We start from the raw sequence: 21,555 nt of genomic DNA, 5'->3' as shown, positions 1-21,555 counted from the left end.
TAAGGAGACACCTGTGAGTGTGTACTCCCGAGCGAGGCTGTGTGTGTTCATAGACACACACAGCTCCGGTAATTCCGCCCCCTCCCCTTTTCTTAAAGGAGTTTGACATGCGGCAGCCTATGGCTCCACTGCCATCAGTTTCTGCTGGAGAAGTGACATAGGTTCAGGTAGTGAGGCATTTCTTTTATCCTTACTGCAGTGAATGCATTAAGGTAAAAAATGTTTAGACTTTCAAACCACATTACTCCTTAATGATTTATAAACCTATTCAGAATTGGAGAATGTCCAACAGTATTTATGGACTTGTATGAACAATTGTGGATTGCTTAGACTCTATTAGAGTAAATTCATGCTTTTTAATTGCCCCTCTTCACATACCGACTTTGCAGTGATATTTATATATGTAAACATTATTGGTTACATAATCTAATCTGGTGCACAACAACTTTATGACGCTAAAACACCTAGGACATTTACAAGAATTATTTAATACATTTTTATAAAATATAGAAGCATTTCAGTACATGTAAAACATACAAGCATTTCAGTTAAACATAATTATTTCTGTATCTGTTGTTATATCAGAAATAAGGATCACTCAGAATAAATGTAAAAATGTGAGAACAAACGTCATTATATAGTGAGGACTTGTCTTCATAAATTGTGGTATTAGTTGTTTTAAGACTTCGCCTTTTAGGCTTTCTTGGTAGGCAGAGCGTTAACGCCCTTTTTTGTCCTTCATAAAACTTTCCCTGGACTCTCTATATGCAGTGTTTTTAATCCCAGTAAGGCTTTGAATGTGTTAGTATTGGGAGGGAAGGGGTGCTAGCATAGATGGCAATTAGCATCACTGTGCCTAGCAGACCACCAGTTCAGCACCCTTTTCAGAGCAGATCTAGTTTCCGGGATAGGGTTATATCTAGCTGTACATGGCTCTGCTTGCCTCTTTGTAATACTAAGTGCTCGAGGGAGACTTTTGTAATGCTAATATATTTTTTGTTTAACATTTGTGTTATTTTTTATCCCCTGAAATGGGCCTCTTTGAAAGTTTACCAAAATCAGTTTGGCTCACAGTCGAGTTGGACGCCCTGACAGTCTCCTACAGGCATAGTTCATTATTAGTTCATTATTCACAGTAGAAAATAGATACTGCATTGGTTATTGTTCATTTTATCATGTTTCGGAACCATACATTCATCTTGTCTGAGCTGCTAAAGGGGATTAAAACTGAGAAAGATTTATCAGTGATCCTGGACGTTGGTGAAAGCATTGTGTTTTTGCATTGAATTCAGCTTATTATATGCCTCTCTTAAGAGCTTTCTACTTTATACCCGATCAGTAATTAGGCATTTATTGTAGTATCATAGATCAGGTATTGACAGCCAGCAAAAATAGTTGCTGGCTGTCAATACAAAAGTTGCAAAAGTTAATTGGGCTGTAAAAGCATACCTACCAGCATGCTTCAACTGTCCTTTAGGCCGGGTTCACATATGTGCGGCCGCAGTTCCCAGCATGGCGTCTAGTGTGTCCCTGTTCACTGGTTCAGGTGGAAATAAAGTCAGAATTTTTGCCTAAAATTGTACCTAAAGTGGACCAAAGATGCACAGGACCCTTTTGGAATGCGGACTGTGGCTGCCCCAGACCTGTGTGAACTGGCTCCATTGCGATCCGGGCACAATCGCCTGTCATGCGAATTGCACATATGTGAACCCAGACTTAGTGGTGTGTGTGTGTGTGTATATATATATATTGTGTGTGTGTGTATATATATATTGTGTGTGTGTGTATATATGTACATATTGAAGTTTTACCTAACATTCTGTAATATTTTCAGCTAGTTTTATTTTTCTCCTTTCATTTATGGGAGTATTTGTTTCTTTACAGCTTACCCGACCTGCTTTCCTCTTACTCAGTTCACCTGTAACAGTGGCCGATGCATTAACATAAACTGGCGCTGTGATAATGGTAAGTGGAAAGGTTCTGTTTGTCCTTCAGCTTTTCACATCATCTCTTGAGACTGTCATGTCATTCTGATGTTAAGATCCATTTTGTTAATTTTGGCCTTTATACAATGTGACTAAAAGTGATGTGCAAAATGACCCACAGCAAGCAGTCAGAAATCATTCATTGTTCTGACGGCTGAAAACTGATTAAAAGTGAAGTCTTTTATGTCATATACCAACTTAGGATAAGTACAGACTTCCCATGACTGCCTGTCATGCAGGCTTATTCCACCCAAAGGTAAATGTTAACTTTTATGTGCTGTTCATGGGTAGGAAGTCAATCATGATGTTTTTTTTGTTTTTAGACATCTAAGCAGACTTAAGTCCCCACACACTACTGCTTTTTAAAGCCATGCCTTGTTTGCTATTATCAATATTGCTCTTGCCCATGCTTTTTATGGGGAATAGTTTTTACTTCAACCAACTTTAGAGAGGATTCCTCTGTATGAACTTTGAAATCTACCAAGACACCCCTAATTGGTGCAGTTGCTGATACAAACTTTTAAAGGGTCAGTGAACCCAAAATATTGTTTTTGATAGATACAGGTAAGTTTAATTATTTCCCCAATTATTTTACTGTTCCAATGGTGAGATCCTTCAATGCGTTTCCAGGTTGGTTCACCTGCTACAAGAATTATTCAAAGGATTGTGTTTGTGTTAGATTGGTCATTTATGTTGTGTTCTGTAGAAGCTAGGGGGGCGGAGAAGTGGTTGAGGTAGGTCCCTTCAACAGGATCTCATAAGACCAGAGTTGCTGGTGCATAAATGATATTGTCCACATTTTCCACAAGCTGGCTTGTCAGTGTGTTTCATCTGACCATTTAATTTGAGTTCTAATTAAAGACATTGCACATTTTAGGGTATTGTGTCTTCATCTTTCAGTTTGTCTCTTATCCTTCACCAGTGCTTAACAATGCCTTACGGTAAAACATTGGGTCTTGTTAAAAAAATGCAAGATACCATATTGATTGACCATAGGTTATTTCCCACTATATTATATTGTATATTGTTTAGTCAGGGATATATATTTCTAACTATATTTATCTAGTTATTTTAGAAAAAAAAGTCCAGGCTAGTAGCCATGGTGACAGATTGACCTTGTTCTTTAATGTTATTTTAAGTTTTCCATGTGCCCCTAATCAACTATGTGCATGTCTTGATAAACACAAGATATTCTTTTACAAAACAGATTTGCCTAAATATGCCTATACATATGGTCTGTGTTAAGTGTGCTTGTATATGGTAAAATGTTGACAAAATCTAGCATGTATATGTAGACATTTTTTATGTTGTTATTTCCCTGTCACTCACATCATCATTCTTCTTTCCATTTATTTTCTTTGTCACACAACCTACATTTAATAGATTTATAACCGTGTCAAATTTACAGTGTATTTTCTTTGTAATAGTGTCTGTATGTTCTCTTCTGTTCTGTCTTTAATGTCTTGAATGTCTTGTCTTTGGTTGGTTTCTCTTTGTTGCAGAAAAGGATTGTGGGGATGGCTCTGACGAAATGAACTGTCCAATGTCTCCCGGTTAGTGCATAGGTCAACATGCACCATACAGCCAGCTATTGATAGCAGCACTTGCAACGGTTGTTTAGGATCTAGAGTAGATAAGGCAAGCTTATTGGGTTGGACTATCAGTTGTAACTGGGAAATGTGTCTCTAATTTTATTAAATTGATATTCTCAAAATTACTTGACATTCCAGGAATCCAAAATAGACCATGTTAGTGCTCAGTGTTCCATCTTTTTTGGAAAAAAGTGGCAGTTGGTCACCAGTCTTATTTTGCTGCTGATGAACATGCATCATCCTTATGTGTATATATGAAAGTCTTATACATTTAGGGCCCGGGTCGTTTGAGCTGGGTTTATCATACAGTTTTCATTCTTCTGCATTTTTATCTAAAGGTTTTAGGGTAACCTTACAACTCCATGGTCTCACCCTACAAAACTTGAGTTCATTGTTGTTTATCCAAGCTGGTTGTACATTCAAGCAACAGGCTTTTCATAGAATACTAGAAGATTGCTTCAGCAGACACTGCAGATTTATGCTGCTTATAAATACTTAATAATTTAATAAGGGGACAAAAGGCAGAGGTCACCCTGAGCCTAAATTTACTAATATGTAAAGTGGTGAGAAAACATTTACCTTTCACATAGCTGGATGTTTGAATTGGACACAGGCTCCTTCATTTACTTTTCAGTGTGTCAGGTTCATTAGATGCACTTTACAATTCAGTGTATTGTAAATGCTGAGAAACGGTGCCTACTGCCTTGCGTCAAGTTTGCTAACAATTGTAGATAAGTAGCTGTTTGAACCTGTAAATTACTTTGTGCTCTAATGACCATCCAGGCATTTACAATATATTCATACAGCAATCCCAATTTTTGTTTTTACTTTAACAAGGCCAGCTTTAGTAATTCTGTTCTCACTTCTGGCCACTAAAACATCTGAGAAAAATAAGATTCCAGCATGTGATTTAGCATGCAATTCTTAAATACCTGTTTTTTGGGGAAGCTGGCCTTTAATTTCCAAATTTGTTCTTGTTACAGGTAATTATATTTTCTACAGTCTTATGGCTGTTGCAGTTATTATGTAATAAATACATCTAGTGACCTGTTTTAGAAAAGTAATTAGTTTAAACTACAAAGAAGAATTAGAATTATTGAGAGAAAATCAGTCATTGTTGGTGATGGGGAAATGGCTTAGAGAAAGAAATGGTTTATTCAGTAGTTTGCTTGTCATAAATCCAGAGGAAATTCTGTGCTCAGTAGACAAGATAGCTTGATATAAAATAGATTGTAATTAAGGCCTGCTCATGCATAAAATGAGATATCTTCCCATCTGATATGGTGCATGTAGTGATCTATGCAATCTCTGTGTTCACTTTCTCTGTAGATGGTAGAGCTTTCTATATCTCTGCCTCTTTCTACTCTGGCTGAGACGGGATGGAGGTTGTGAGCCAGGGACTGGTCTCTCCACTGGCACCTAATTCTAAGCCTTCGTGTCAGTTAACCAATCATCCTTTTACATCCTATGAACCTTGTTCTTTTTCCTGCCTTGCACTCTCTCTTGCCTTCGTCTTGTCACTTTTACAAAGCATGTTGCTTTATCTTTGTTGCCTTTTGCTGTGCTTTTCAAAATGTATTTTATGTTTCTCAGTGTTTTAGTCTTTGGAAATCAAATTATATTTGTATCCTTATATTGACATGATGGAACTATGGGACCTGTCGTGGCATACGTTTTCTAGAATTTGCCAATTCATTGTGGCTCACTCTCCTGCATGCATGCTTTATCTGGGCCTGTTGCGCACACACACACACACATATATATTATGTGTGTGTGTGTGTATATAATATGTGTGTGTGTGTATATGTAATTCAACAATGGCAGCACTCGTCTTTCTGTGATAAGCTCCAGTTAGTGATCTACAATCAAGTGAAAACCCATTCTCTTGCTTACTAATGATATTTGTGGAGTCTTCCCACCTTTAATCTTTGTGGCTGTTTTGTAGGCTAAGATTTCCTAGTGGCAGGCAATGTGCAGAAACTCGGAGCAATGGATCAGCAGACATTGCACATCACTATGATTGTTTGTCTTACCAATATTAAAGGTCAACTCTAACCAAAAGTGATATTTAAATTCTTGATATGCTAGTGGATTGAATCTCCCCTTGAACTCCTACATCTTGCAAATTATGGTGGGGAGATATTCTAATGATAGTTTGTGGCTCCATACCCTCCCACAAATCCAAAAACGGTTGTATTTCCCCTTTATCTGTTAATTATACATCTATATTTCCCAAAAAGCGCATAAATTGTAGGTGGTACATGTTCTGTTACGATAGGTGGGACACTGTGGGGCTCGGAATATCTGTGAAGAAATGAATTGTGGAAAGATATGCTTTAGTGACAGTTACCAGTGGAAGATACCACATGGAGCATGCTGAAACAGTTTGTTTGCGGTTCTGTGTATTACACAATAAAGGCTGTGATAGTGGTAAACACATAAAAAACGTTTGGAAACCACAATCTGGGGGGAATTCATTTTGGGGGACAGGAGGATGAGACCCAACAACACACAAAGGCTTTAGAATGGTTCTAAAATCTGGGCAGTATCTCATTGTAAAGCCAGCAATTTCTCAAACTGAGATATCAGCTTTGAGTGTGCCTGGCTTGGGATTAGGCTTGGGTGTCTGCTTTCTACTGACATGGGCAGTGCCAGCTGTATCCAATGATTAGAGTTTTGGTGGGGCATTGCTAAGCAAGAGAATGGTCACCAGTAGTAAAGGGAAAAGGTTCCCAGTTGTCTATTAAAGCACATTTTCATTAGTATAGCGTTATAAGGGTGGGGGGAAAAAAACTCTTATTGCTATTTACTTTGTGAATTTTGACTTCTGAGAAAGTTCATTTCTTCCTCAAATTCTTTGCAGAGTTTGTGTTTTAATGCATGTTCTGTCCTGAATGTTATTACGTTTTAGTAGTTCTTTTATTCTACACTAGAAAGTGGGGTTTTAATTTAAAAGTTATTTCCAGCAAAAAAAGTATTTTGTGTTTTGGGTGGAGTAGGCAAAGTATTGGATCTGTGTCTGGTATTTACTAGTATTTAAGTCACCGTTGGGGCGGATTTCCTTTCATGTCCTGTCCTGGTTAACACAGCCAATTGAACAGGAAGTGAGGGGAGAAGTAAAAACCTGACAGTGGTTCCAACTCTTTTCTATTCTAGCCATTAAAAAAGTCAGTATTTTCTGATATGCTATGCTTTCCATGCTTTGCTTTTACTGTTCAGGATGCAGTTTAAACTATATTGGCATTTTTAGCTCTGCTATTTTAGGATTTGCCAAGAAGTTCCTTCACTCAGTGTTTCTTGTTAGTCAGAATAATGCTTTGGACCATATATTTTTCCACTGGTATTCTCTGGCTTTCCAAACAGTTGTAAATAAAGGGAGCAGCATGGATTGGGACCCCCAGAGGAACTTTGTGGTACTGTATCTAAAATGGACAGGAGTTTTAATTTAAGCTGGACCCAATTACTGTCAATTTAAAACAAAGTTGATAGTTTTGCTAAAAGTCTTTCTTCATATCATCTCACTGCAGATCTGGTTTATTTATTTTATTACAAGTATTTTATCTTTAGCAGAAAGCTTTCTTTACAATCAGGTACATTGTAACAATGATTTAGAATAGCATTCCTTCATTAGAATATTAGTGCTAGTTCTTATGCCTACGAGTGCTTTGCAACATTTTTGTATTTGTAATCAGCTTGCTTGCTTTGTTTTACCCTTACCTTAAGTATTGCTTGGTTGTCTTGTTTATCTAACAATTCATATTCACCTTCAGACAATGACTGCGGAGACAACAGTGACGAGGATGGCTGCAGTCACTCTTGTTCTAGCACCCAGTTCAAATGCAACAGTGGCCGTTGCATCCCAGAACACTGGACATGTGATGGAGACAATGATTGTGGGGACTATAGTGATGAGACCCATGCCAACTGCACTAATCAAGGTGAGAAACAACAATATGCAATATGTCTGTACAGCTTATGTATTTTGCCATTGTGTGTGTTTGTTTGTGTATGTTAATATTTATGATGTGGTGTCTAACATTAATCATACCATTCTTGATAGCTTACCTAACAGTAGCTGTATATAGATGTTTTTGTAAAAATGTTGTTGCTTTTTTTTTTTTATATGAAATTACTAAATTCCTAATTGGAACGCCTAAATCGTGTCTGTGATAACTCAAAGTGGAAGTCAGACTTTTTGCTTTAAAGTGCTTCTAAAGGCTCAAGGTTTTTTACCCTAAGGATTCATGTACACTGGCCTACATTTACCATGGCAAAATCGTGACGTGATTTTGCCATGTTTTCCCACAGCCAGCGGTCAAAACGGTGCTATACTTCCATGTTCAGGAGAGGGAGGTTGAAGCTCACCTAAACTCGGCAGCTCCTGAACTCCTGCTTAAAGTGAAAGTAAAACCTTTGTACCTGCAGATAATCCTATAATAATGCTTACCTGTAGTTACAGTAAATATGTCCTAAACCTGATGTCACTGGTGCATGTGCTCTAAAGGGACCGTATACCCGTGCTGTTCCTTCAGAGCTCTCTGCCTCCCATGTGCATGCATGGTATTGACATCATCGTGGTGCGGCCAATCAGATGGCTGGAGGATGCGAACCCAAAATGAAGACCAGGTGAAGATGGAAGCGCTCAAGTTTAGGAGCTGCCAGTATAGGCTAGTGTATATGAACCTAAATGCATCCTCTACGTTAAGGTAAAAAATCTTCTGGTGCAGCTCACCCTCCCCCCCTCCCTCCACACTTACCTTGAGCTCCACCTTGACTTAGCGATATGCACCAGAGCAGCAGCTCTCATGGGTCTCTGTCTACATATTGGCTCACACAGCAGCAGGAACCATTTGCTTCTGCTGCTGGTAATAGCAGCCAATGAGTTAAGAGTGAGCGGTGGGGCAGAGTTTCACTCTGTATGAATGGATGAGCCTGCTCCAGTGCCCCCATAGCAAGAGGCTTGCTTTTGGAGGCACTCGGCAGGGGGGAGGAGCCAGGGTAATTTGCCGGGGGCCCAAAATGTAGAAGATCAGGGCTGCTCTGTGCAAAACAATTGCACAGAGCAGGTAAGTATAACATGTTTATTAAAAAAAAAATTGCATTAGAATCACTTTAAAGTTGCCTTTTACATAATCTTTATGGATACAATCACATTATTCCTCTTTTTCTGATTAGCTACCAAAAGAAAAAAGCCTCTTACTTAGGTCTTGGTTTCACTGATTAGATCAATGGAATTACAGACATGAACATACTGTACAAAGCTGAGAAATGTTGAAGTAAGGTATTCTAAAATGTCTTCAAAAGACAAATCTTTATTCAAATTTGGAAAACTGGAAATGCCTAGTTTAGTCCAATTATGTATTTATTTAAGAAAACCGTTAAAGGCTAGGCTCAGCTTTCTGTGCATTTTGTATGCTATACCCAAATGTTGGGCGTTTCATGAAATATGGTCAGCTTGCACGGCTCCTTCCCCCTCAGATCTCTTGTAGAATACAGGAGTTCTTCTCCCTGCAGGCTCCTGCCTGATTTGAAGTCAGTATCGTCCATTCAGAAATTTTTGAATGAAAAAAAATAACAATGACAGAGGAACTCCTAATTCTCAGTGGAGAACAAGTGTGGTGACATCTTGCAGGTGCATTTCATTTTCTTGTGCATTAAAATCTGCCAGGACAGGCCCTTGTCAGTATAAATGTAGCATTGATTACATTCAGCCTGTCTGCTATCTGCGCTCGTTAATGGTACAATTTAGAGAGCGACTATCAATTTGATGTAATGTCTTCAGTGTTGGAAACCTTAAAGGTTTCGGAGCCTGAGAACAGTAAAGGGACCTTTGATCTCATTAGACTGCTTGGAACTGCATAGCAGTGGGCAGTCTGTTTTTCCAGTGATAACATAGCAGCTGTGAAATATAGAAATCATGCTGTATGGCTGCTTGTACAGATGACATTGCATTGCACAGAATCATGTTGATGAGACCAGACTACAGAGCGGCTGAATGAAATCAAAACATTGTTTACACTGGCTTTGACCTGTGATGACCGCTATCAAGAAAAAAGAATAGGTTATAGATCATTTTAGCATCATTGCTTCCTGATTCTGTATATGCTTGGTGATCGTTTAAATATTGATAATCGGGTACATTCATTAATCTTTATATAAATTTACCATAATCCTCAGTGCAGCAGAAAGTGAAGGTGGGAGGGTTGTGCACTATGAGTCAGTCAGGCACTAATACGTTGCACAATGCTGCAAGTCTAAAATGTTTCTGGCTTTGTAGGCTGGACAGTTATTTTGATGGGATTGCAGAAGGTGAAAGCCTAGGGCTGGGATCCTCAAACTAGGGCCCTCCAGCTGTTGTAGAACTACACATCCCATGAGGCATTGTAACACACTGACATTCACAGACATGACTAGGCATGATGGGAATTGTAGTTCCTGGACAACTTGAGGGCCGTAGTTTGAAGACCCATGGCCTAGGGAATACCACTGTAGTGTTATAATGCTCAATCATTGACTTAAAAGAACAACGGAAGTGGGGTGGTGACACAGGACAAAATAGTAGTTTAGCCATTTTTCAGCTGTATATTGAATTGTGTGTCAGGAATTTAGCTTTAATACAGTTCTAGGTGCTTTTGGTTTTTAAAGGCCAAGTTCACCTTTTCGGAAAAAAAAATGCACATATTTTTGCAGGATTTTTTTTTTTTTTTTCATAGAAGTCTGCAGAGCATTGTACCTGTAGGTGGTGAATTGCGGGGGTATACAATGCTAAGCTCCTGCCATCACTTACTGCAGTTCTGTTGCCCATGCTGAAGTATGGGCTTTCTGTTACAGATCTGTAGGATGTGTGAATGGACTACGAGCATACTGACTAGCATGCTTTTAGTTCATTAAGAACTATGGGCCAGATTCACGTAGAATCGCGGCGGCGTAGGGTATCCTAGATACGTTACATCGCCGCAATTTTTCATCGCAAGTGCCTGATTCACCAAGCACTTGCGATGAAAACCTATGCTGGCGGCCTCTGGCGCAAGGCGGGCCAATTCAAATGGGCGGGTGCCATTTAAATTAGGCGCGCTCCAGTGCTGGACCTACCGCGCATGCTCCGTTTCCGAACTCCCGCCGTGCTTTGCGCGAGGTGACGTAATTTTTTTGAACGGCGATGCGCGTAGCGTAATTCCGTATTCCCGGACGGCTTACGCAAACGTTATTTTTTAAATTTCGACTCGGGAACGACGGCCATACTTTACACAGCAATACGATTGCTGTGTAAAGTTAAGGCACCAAAAAAAATACCCGACGCTGGTTTACGACGCGAACTCCCCCCAGCGGCGGCCGCGGCATTGCATCTTAAGATCCGACAGTGTAAAACAATTACACCTGTCGGATCTTATGGCTATCTATGCGTAACTGATTCTATGAATCAGTCGCATAGATAGAAACAGAGATACGACGGCGTATCAGGAGATACGCCGTCGTATCTCATTTGTAAATCTGGCCCTTTAAGCTTTTTGTCTCATTCACAGATTGCTGCACAGTTGTGGCATTTTCAAAATGTGACAACTGGTGCGGGGAGAGGATCCCCACCTGCTATCACAGGGAGAGGGGGGTTGGGGGTGCAGGGGGCAGGTCTGGAGCATGTTACAAGTTACACCCTAAATATTCCTTAAAAGAGAGGTTTGAGTTGTTGTGTTTTTTTTTTTTTTTTTAATCATTCTTGCCTAGGTGGATGCAGCAGTGGTCCGATGCTGCATCTGTCCCCCTTTGACTCCAAGACTGAGAACCAAGCAATCAATAATCACTGATCGCTTGGTTCTCATGCCGCGTACACACAATCATTTTTCGGCATGAAAAAAACGATGTTTTTCGGCATGTAGAAAAAAGTTTTTCCAACTTCATCATTAAAACGACGTTGCCCACACACCATCGTTTTAAAAAAATGCTCTAGCAAAGCACGGTGACGTACAACACGTACAACGGCACTATAAAGGGGAAGTTCCATGTGGATGACGCCACCCTTGGGGCTGCTTTAGCTGATTCCGTGTTAGTAAAAGACGATTCGCACTTTTCTGTCTGTTACAGCGTGATGAATGTGCTTACTCCATTACGAATGGTAGTTTTACCAGAACGAGCGCTCCTGTCTCATAACTTGCTTCTGAGCATGCGCGGGTTTTTAACGTCAGTTTGGCCCACACACGATCATTTTTTACAACCCGAAAAACGACATCGTTTAAAACGTCGTTAAAAAATGCAGCATGTTTGAATTTTTTTTTTGTCTTTTTTCAGAACCCGAAAAATGATGTGAAGGCCACACACGATCATTTTAAATGACGTTTTTTTAAAAACAACGTTTTTTTTCATGCCGAAAAATGATCGTGTGTACGCGGCATCAGAGTTCTGTGAGCACAGAGTTGATGACTCTATGACCTCAGCAGAGAGCTAACTTCAGACTGCTCTCTGCTGAAAACGGGGTCACAGGAGTGCAAAACTAACTGCACTCCTGTGATCCACAGGAGAAGTACAGCCAAACATGCTTTGGTTGTACTACTTAAAGATTTTCGCGCTAGCGTCTAATGAATCAAACTGGATAATAAATCCAGAAAAGTGTCCAAACACTCCTTGTGATCCCTGTAATGAAGTATAACAGACACCCATAGTGCACCTTCCACCGTGAAGTATCAAAGATGTGCCCTTACCCGATAGATGGACTCTACATTATAGGAGCCTAGCAATGCATGGATTCACACACCCCATTAAGGATCCATCCATGGAAAGCAGACAAAGATGGCATTGAAATCAGCCTTCCTTGTTTTTTTTCTTTTCCTTGTTCTCTCATGCAAGTGGTTTAAAAGAAGAGGGAGATAGCCACATAGTGTAAAACTGTGGTATTTATCGAATAAGTCCACAAGTCCAACAAAAGTAAAAATATCCTGAGTTAAAGGATTCTGCAAATTACAAACTGGCATGGTAAGTTGAGCATAGACTTCACCCAATTTTTGTATTTTACAACTACTTTTTGGCCACTGATGGCAATGCATTTGTAGTAGGGCTGTGTAAATCACAGGACAGGATCGACAACAGTATAAATCCTTGGTAAGTAAAATAGCCCCATATATGCTGTTTGTCTATATTTTAGCTTTAATGTTATTTGCAATTTTGTTTATTAAATCTAGTTATGTTCATGTGTCTTTATCCTGTAATTTGACAAATTTGAATTCCCTCTTTTTCCATGTGAACAGCAACTCGTCCACCTGGTGGTTGCCATACTGATGAATTCCAGTGTCGTCTGGATGGGCTGTGCATTCCTAGCCGCTGGCGTTGTGATGGAGATACAGATTGCATGGATACTAGCGATGAGAAGAACTGTGATGGTGTGACACATGCATGTGACCCAAATGTCAAGTTTGGCTGCAAGGACTCTGGTGAGGAGAGTTGCATAGGGTGCAATCCCAATGTGTTGCTAACAGTATTTTGTAGTACTGTTTGCTTTAGAGAAATTAATACCTATTGTATGTTGGCCAATATTCCAGCCCTTCAGGGAAATCAGGGAAAAAGCACATACATGTTGAATTCTAGTTGTGATTTAACTAATGTGATTTGATCTTCTCTACAGTGCCTATTTCAAAACAAGCCGTAGACTAGTTAGGAAATTACAAGTTATATTTTCATAATGGACAGGTTTTTTTAATGACGGCTTGTAATTCACAATGGCTTGACCAAAGAAAAAATCCGCTTATAGCCTACACTAATCAGAAAAAGATTGATTTCTGATTGGCTGTTATGAAATGCCACTGGTTCTAAATGATCGTATATATGAGTCAGTATATATTTGGGCAATGTTAAATATTTATGGGGAATATAAGGGATCATTGACCGTACTAATGGATGCAATTTAATATACGTATCATTCTTTTTACAGCACGGTGCATCAGTAAAGCTTGGGTGTGCGATGGTGATAATGATTGTGAGGACAACTCCGATGAAGAGAACTGTGACATGTTAGTGTGCAAACCTCCATCTCACACCTGTGCCAACAACACCTCCATATGTCTGCCTCCTGAGAAACTGTGTGATGGTAATGATGACTGTGGAGATGATTCTGATGAGGGAGAACTGTGTGGTAAGTGGGATAAGAACCCCTTTAAAATAATTTCCCAAATGTTTTAATCACATTAAAATTGTGGTTTTAGAAATGGCGCTGAAAAGCAGTGTCTTCATCTAAGGTAGCATTTCAGAATAAAGCAACTCCCTATATTTCAGCTGATCTGGATCAAAAAACATTTTCTTCCCTATGACCCAGTAGGAGCTTCCTCTGTCCTGCCTTTGGCACTCTATGCAGTCAGCTAAAAGAATTTTGTGGATAAACAAGTTTTATTGAAGAATATCAGTTCCTGGTCTTTATTATAAATTCTGCTGGTAAATTACCTGTAGAGCTGAGGATAATGTTCAGTTACCTTGGTCAATTTTTAATATTTGCTTTGCATATAGTGAGTTACTAAACAGTTTTAACCTTGCAAGGAAGTATAGATCTTTTCAATTAGGTTTTTGTCATCATGGTGGGGAATTTCAAACCTGTGCTTTCTGCAGTTATCGCCACTGGATCACTTGGCATCAGAAGTTGGTGAGTTAAAGTATTCATTCTAGGAATGGAGACTTTACACAGATGGTGTACCCACATAAAAAAATAAGAGATCCAAAGGACATCCTTATAAGTTTATGGAGCAATGCATTTGTGATTCTCAGCAAGTTTCTATAAACTAAAAATCCAGAGTCAATTGAACATTTCACTCATTTGTATTAACAAGGACCTGATCTGTGGAAACTCTGCCCAAACTGGCATTTAATTTGTAAGTTTAGATCTACTTTATGGATGTTTTGTAAAACATTTTATATACTGCTCCTTTGTTGAGAAGGTTTTTTGAAACTTTTCTTTCTCAAGATTTAAAGATCTACACAAATGCAGTTGCAGAATTGTAACTATTGGATGGGTATAGCCATGCATAAACCATTGGGTTAATTCTGACACCTTGTCCACCCTCTGTTGAGATTGTCACATGATGCATAAACTTGTTATTACTGATTTCCATATATGAAGAGCGCAGGTCTGTGTCTTTTTTTACATATTGCCTTTGCAAAAAGTTATTTAAATAGCTTAATTGCTTGCCTCCAAGCTTGTCAATTAAACACTTGAAAATTACAGCCTTCTATGATGCACTTTACTTGCCTTGTATATGTATTTTGGATGCATAATGTGCCACTTTTAGGATATAAATAATGCATAATCATAAGACGCTACTTAAAAGTCCAAATAAAAACATTGCCCATAGGTATATAGAAGGTAACTGTAACCATAAGATAAATACTTTCAATAAAATCACAGCAAAATAAAAAAATGGCTTAATTGTTTGTGTACCTCTAAATTCATAGAGAAAATTACAAACGGTTTCCGAAACCTGCTTTGTTTTATTTTATTTTTATTTAATTTGGAAAGCACTGTGCAAATTGATGAAGCCATTTAAATGCTGGAAATAATAATAATAATAGGAACAATAACAATCATTTCGAAGTGAATTGAAATATAAAAGCAGTTTACATTTCCTGCCAATGGTAGTTTTTGCTCATTTTGTTCAAATCTGGTTGTGATCTATATGCTCCCAGACCATGTTTGCTTGTGATTTCTGTCCGGTGCTCTGGCGTCCTCGCACAATTCAAAAACATAGTAGTAGGTCATTAGCTTCTTCTCAAACTGTGTGATAGGGAGTGTGGTAAGGATATTGAATTTCAAGCTCATTTGAGGCACAGGGACTGAATGGATCTATAAGCTCTGTTGGGTGCTTTTATGATAAATCAGCACTTTGGTATAAATACCGGAAATAAAATCATTAAATAGATTCTATCATGCAAGCTGTTTCTAGGCAGTGGGAAGATTAAAACATTTTTGAATTATAAACCATTTTTCAGATTTGTTATTTACTCGCTAGGAAATATTTTAAGTCATTTTATTATTTGTATATATAGTTACATAGTTGTCTTTTATGTTCTTTTGTATAGATCAGTGTTCGCTAAACAATGGTGGATGCAGCCACAACTGCACAGTTGCCCCTGGGGAAGGGATTGTATGCTCCTGTCCACTAGGCATGGAAACTGGTCCTGACAACAAGACCTGCCAGATCCATAACAATTGCCCTAAACATATTGGTTGCAGCCAGAAGTGTGAGCAGGAGAAGTTTATAGTGAAGTGCTCCTGCTATGACGGCTGGGTTTTGGATCCAGATCATGACACCTGCAAAAGTCTAGGCGAGTATATGTCCTCTAACACATCATACAATTCTAACATTATACAACTCGGAAAGATATAATAAAATTTTCACTACATTATCCATTACATTTTACTTAATGGTGATTCTTTTTCTTTTCAAAATAACCTTGTCATTATTTTTAGAGCTTCATTTTTCTGTGTTTAGGTTTCAAATTATGCAAGCACCTATAGCAAAATAATTTAGTTTGTTTTATTTTTTAATTGGTCCGGGTAAATTATTTCCAATACAGACTGTACTTGCATGCCTTGTAGATAAATTTGGTTAGATTATAGAACTATATACTTCAAAAGGAATGCTTCTTGTGTGTGTGTGTTTTTTTTTTACCCTGTGTGTAAAAGAAAGTACATTTGGCAATTGCACTGTGAAAATATATTAGTGTCTTCATATCTTCAATAATATATTGACATCTGAACCACTAAGTGTGTCATTCGTGTGATGACTACTTATTCCTTCTCTTGCAAAGCCCCATCCATTTCCCCTTTCTTTTGGATGCAGTACTTAATGTATTATTGATTCTGCTGAAGGCTATTCAGGCTCCCCCTGAGTATTGCCCATTTTCCCATTTCCCTGGTCCACTGAAGCATGAAAGAAATAAAGAATATACCAAAAACTTCATTTTCTATCCCCTTCTACACAAACCTCAAGTAGCCGCAATCGCTACAAGAAAGTGTAACATAGACCTCTAAATGTGGCTAAGATTGCTTGCTCAAAATGTAGAACAGGACAGACTGATTAAAATTGTATTTTTGTTGTTCTCCCATGTATTGAATTTTAAAATTAAAAGTAGTAATGTTACTATAATAGTAAAAAAAAAAACTGATGGAAGCAAAAATAGTACATGAAAATTTAAGGAGATTACTGGCGCCCAGCTGCTATTGCACAAACTGGGTAGTGGGGAGAAAGCAGGCCACTACTGGCCAGGTCATTTAACATCAGTAGCAGTAAAATGAATGGAATTACTCCTAAAAAGAAGAATCAGGGGGGTAGATTCAGATAGATTAGCGGATCTTTAGATCCGCTAATCTATCTGATTTACGATCCGCCGGCGCAAATTTGAGAGGCTAGTGCAGTATTCAGAAAGCACTTACCTCGAAACTTGCGTCGGCGGATCGGAAATCCCCGGCGGAATTCAAATTCCGCGGCTAGGGGGAGTGTAGTATTTAAATCAGGCACGTCCCCGCGCCAATTTAAATGCGCTAAATTTCCCAGAGTGCATTGCTCCAAATGACGTCGCTAGGACGTCATTGGGTTCGGCGTGAACGTAAATTGCGTCCATCCGTATTCGCGACCGACTTGCGCAAACAACGTAAAAATTCAAAACTTGGTGCGGGAACGACGTCCATACTTAACATTGGCTGCGCCTCCTAATAGCAGGAGCAACGTTACGACGAAAACTACTTATGCAAACTACGTAAAAAACTACCGCCGGGCGCACGTACGTTTGTGAATCGGCGTAAGTAGGTAATTTGCATACTCTACGCTAAAAACTACGGGAGCCACCTAGCGGCCAGCGTGAGAATTCACCCTAAGATACGACGGCGTAAGAGACTTATGCCAGTCGTATCTTAGGCTAATGTCGGCGTATCTAGCTTTCTGAATACAGAAAGTAGATACGCCAGCGCAGATTTGAATTTACGCGGCGTATCTATGGATACGCCGGCGTAAATTCACTCTGAATCTACCCCAGGGATTTTTAAAGACAGACTAATCTTTTTGTTGTTGTTTTTTTAAACTGTATCACAAATGTTTTAGACCAAGGTGGTACTGTGGGCAAAATCTATCTTGCTTTTGCCAAAGCATTTAACACGGTTCCACATTATAAGATCATTAACAGTTGCATGCATAAACAATCAGTAAAGCAAATAGAACTTAGAGGTTTCAATCCCTATGGTGAGTTGGCACTCTTGATGTTGGAATTGAGGTGGTATGTAATCTGTATCATTAGGTGCTCACTTTCTGTCTTCAATATTTTGTTGATAAGCTCACAAAAGTAGTAGAAGATGGCTGATCAAAATTTGGGGCTTTGGTACTAATTTTGAATCGAGGGGAAATACAAAAAATATTGGAGTAAAAAGCATTGCTGAGGGTCCTCAGACCAGAAAAGGTGACTGGACAATAGCAGAAGTCGTTACCCAATCTGAAATAAACGACTATGTACTGAACAGAGACTAACTGGTCTATCACAAGTGGGTGTCAAACTTTCCCCCTAAGGCAGGGCTTGACAAATCCCAGGTCACTATGGCGACTGAAATCTAGTGTGCCTCTCTGTAAAAGGTAAAGGCATCCCAATAAATTCCACCATTATCTTTTTCCTTTTTTTTTTCTTTTATGTTAAAATTACACGTTGGCATATGCAGTAACTTTTTTGGCTTGGATCTGCAGTGTTCACACATTTATGGAATTGGGAAGTTTAACATTATTACACTGAGGATGGTAGATCCAAGGAGTTGTTTTTATAGACATTGGCTCAAAGTACAAAACAATCTACTGCAGCTGTTCATTTTATGTGTTGGTGACCTTTTTAGACAGCCAAACTTTCCCGTTTTGTGGGCTTCTACTTTGGAATTTTTACCAGCAGAGGGTAAACGGACCCAACCTTGGTTCATATTTTTGTCGTTTCTCATCATGGTATAGCAATTTGTTGCTATTACATTTTCCACAGAAGCGATGACCCAGTTTGAAGCTCTAATACAGTTTCTATACATGGGGGAATCTTTGTTTATCCCATGACCTGGGAGTGCTGGTACTATCCAAATGAGTTCAGTGTGCTCCAGACGTGTGCCAAAGGAAACAGTGACACAGCCATTCATCCAGTTCTTGTCGTCCTCAGAGAGGCGCAGTCAGCATATTAACAGACCCTTATAATAGCCCCATTGTGCTGGGGAATGGATGCCAAGATCAGGGTTTTCAGAAGATGTGCAAAGCACTCTTTTTTTTTTTTTGCATTCAGTTTGTGCCTGTATAACCCTTTCAGCACCTCAGTTCTTCCTTCTGCTAAAGCTTTAAGTCATAACTTCATCTACATATTTGGTAAGGTCCTTATACCCACCTATTCATGTCTTCTGTTTATGTGCCTTGCGAAAGAGTTAGTCACGAGAAGATGACTCGAGCCATCATTGTATTGAGACTATTGCTTTTGGAAGATGATTAAGCATCTGGAATGCTCTCTTGATCTTTCAAAGCACTGCGGAGGTCTATCAATGCCAATATGTATGTTTTTTTACTTTATTCCGGCTCCACTTCTACATAACATAGATACTTTCCATAGAAATCAGCTGGCTTTACTTTAGTGCAGCCAGTGCCTATCGTGTTTTTCTTCAGCGGCATTGAATTATTATGTGATCGTTAAACCTACTTTACATTCGCTTCTACTGGTGCTTTGTTTAACATAGGGGTTCTTATGTCAGACTGTAACTGAACAATGTTGCTGGAAGTGAGCATGTTGCTGTAAATTCAATTCATATTAAAATACTGCGCTATACACATGAATAATGGCAGCAAGTACTACAATCTTAACAAAAATTGTGAAAAAAATGAATAAAGTAAAAGCAATACAGTGCTTAGAATCAAATGCTGAGTATTGACATATCAGCATACTGCAATATATAAAATAAATTGTGATTTAACATGTACAAAAAAATTCATAACACCATTGATAGTGTGAAAATTGTAAACCAACATTGGTAGTATAGTCCCATTGGTGATTAAAACATTAATCCATTAGTAAATATTGATGGAATAGAATCCAGGAGTGTAGGACTAAAGCTATGATTAAGCATTGCCACTCAATGCGAAACGCGTCAGCTGTTTATCCCACTGTGTGCTGATACCTGTAGTGCATTTTTTCCTGTACCCAATAAAGGGCACGTGTTTTTCAAGTTACTGGAGTGCGGCTGTCCATATCCTTATTGTTCTTGCAGAACCGTTTGGTAGGTTTATGGTTACCAGCATCAATAAATAACAGCCTCCACATAGTGGAAAACTGTATGGTTATGGGTTTATTTGGAATAAAAAGGCCTGAAACGCACCAAAAAAGCACACGTTTTTCGGGCACACCGCACTGGACCCGCTGTGGAGATATGTGAACCAGCTCCATAGAGAGCCAGTCCCATTCTCCTGCTATGCGAATTGGATGCAGAGAAACACGCATTCAATTCACATAGGTGTAAACCGAGCCTAAATGATTTAATCACCAATGGGACTATACTAAAAATGTTGATTTCAATTTGGACAGTGCATTTTATTTAGAGACACCATCAATCAGATGATGGTGTTAGGCCCCTTTCACACCTGCGGACCGTATGTCTGCTTTTTCATCCATTTGTATTAACATTTGTACATGTACTGGAGCATAGTAAATTTAAGTGCAAGTATAACAAGTAACATTAGAGCTTTCTGCAGCAATTATTGCTCTAACCATGGCTACGTTCTTGTCTTCTCTAAGCTCAGCATTACGTTTTCAAATATTTCTAATAATAATGGGCACATTATTCTAGAGTCAACTAATCCAATACAGGAAAGTTCTTGAAATCATATTTATAAGAAAAGAAAATCAAAAGATAAAAAAAATGATCACTGTTTATAAGAGCCTTGGTACTCCTTGTTGTCTAAGGCTCAACCCTGCTGGTGTGGAGTAACATATGTAAAAAGATATATATTAATTGTTATCTTGTTCTTCTGCATTTTAGATCCATTTAAACCTTTCATCATATTTTCAAACCGCCATGAAATCCGCCGAATAGATTTAAATAAAGGTGATTACAGTGTTCTTGTACCAGGACTGAGGAACACAATTGCTTTGGATTTCCATTTGAACCAGAGCACCCTCTACTGGACAGATGTGGTTGAGGACAAAATATATCGTGGGAAGCTGTCTGAAAGTGGAGGTAAGTGTGATATAGCGTACTTGTATCATAATGCAGTTAATAGCATTTTGTACACCAAATTCAGTATCTGCTACATGGAAAAGTATCCAGGGGTATTTCATTAAAACAGAGAGCTAAGTAAAAAGTGCAGTGATTCACTGTCAGTAAAACTTACTGTATGTAATATATGCAGTTGTTACACAAGCTATTATGGTATTAAAGAATAACTTTGTGGCAATCTGCATCCAAAAACATTCCTTTGTTTCATTGCAGCTAGTGGAGGCATTCTATACCCTTTGTTTTTGCAAGAAATATCATTTTGCTCAATTGGCTATTTTTTCAGTGTGTTTTCTGCTGGGATGAGCATTTGATTACAGCAGACAGACTCTCTCTTAGCACTTGGGAAATAGAAAGTGACTGGAAGGCAAGTGCCAGTTTCTGCAGAATACCATCAGGTAGAAAGTAAGGAACGCTTTTTTTTTTTTTTTTTCACGCCGCAAATTAGTTGCAGCTAGAGTAAAATCTCCAAAAGATTAAACAAAAGGATCAAGTGCTATAGGTTGTTGCAGATCAGTTTTTTTCATTATTTACTGGGATATGCAGTGGGCAAAATAAATATTTGTTCCCCTGCAGATTTTGTAAGTTTGCCCACTTACAACAAAATTAAAGGTCCTATAATTGTTATCATAGATGTATTTTAAATGATAGAGACAGAATGTCAATAAAAAATTCAGAAAAGAAAAAAAACACATGATACAAACGTTATAAATTGAGTTGCAGTTCAGTGAGTAAAATA

At 38.6% G+C, this 21,555-nt stretch overlaps 1 protein-coding gene across 1 annotated transcript in view; it reads left to right on the top strand.

Moving 5' to 3' along the window:
• The window catches only part of LRP1 (LDL receptor related protein 1), a 447,299-nt gene that overhangs the window by 261,940 nt on the left and 163,804 nt on the right, over positions 1–21,555 (top strand). Inside the window, exons 19-24 of the mRNA XM_040340947.1 lie at positions 1,885–1,965; positions 7,348–7,515; positions 12,814–12,996; positions 13,494–13,694; positions 15,626–15,871; positions 20,583–20,780. Of these exons, the coding sequence (XP_040196881.1) occupies positions 1,885–1,965; positions 7,348–7,515; positions 12,814–12,996; positions 13,494–13,694; positions 15,626–15,871; positions 20,583–20,780 (1,077 nt within the window). The remainder of the gene's footprint in view (positions 1–1,884; positions 1,966–7,347; positions 7,516–12,813; positions 12,997–13,493; positions 13,695–15,625; positions 15,872–20,582; positions 20,781–21,555) is intronic.

The sequence above is a fragment of the Rana temporaria genome, chromosome 2 (genome assembly GCF_905171775.1).
Source record: "Rana temporaria chromosome 2, aRanTem1.1, whole genome shotgun sequence".
NCBI classification, from domain to species: Eukaryota; Metazoa; Chordata; class Amphibia; order Anura; family Ranidae; genus Rana; species Rana temporaria.
The sequence above is the reverse complement of the archived record's forward strand: the minus strand, read 5'-3'. Positions and strand labels throughout refer to the sequence as shown.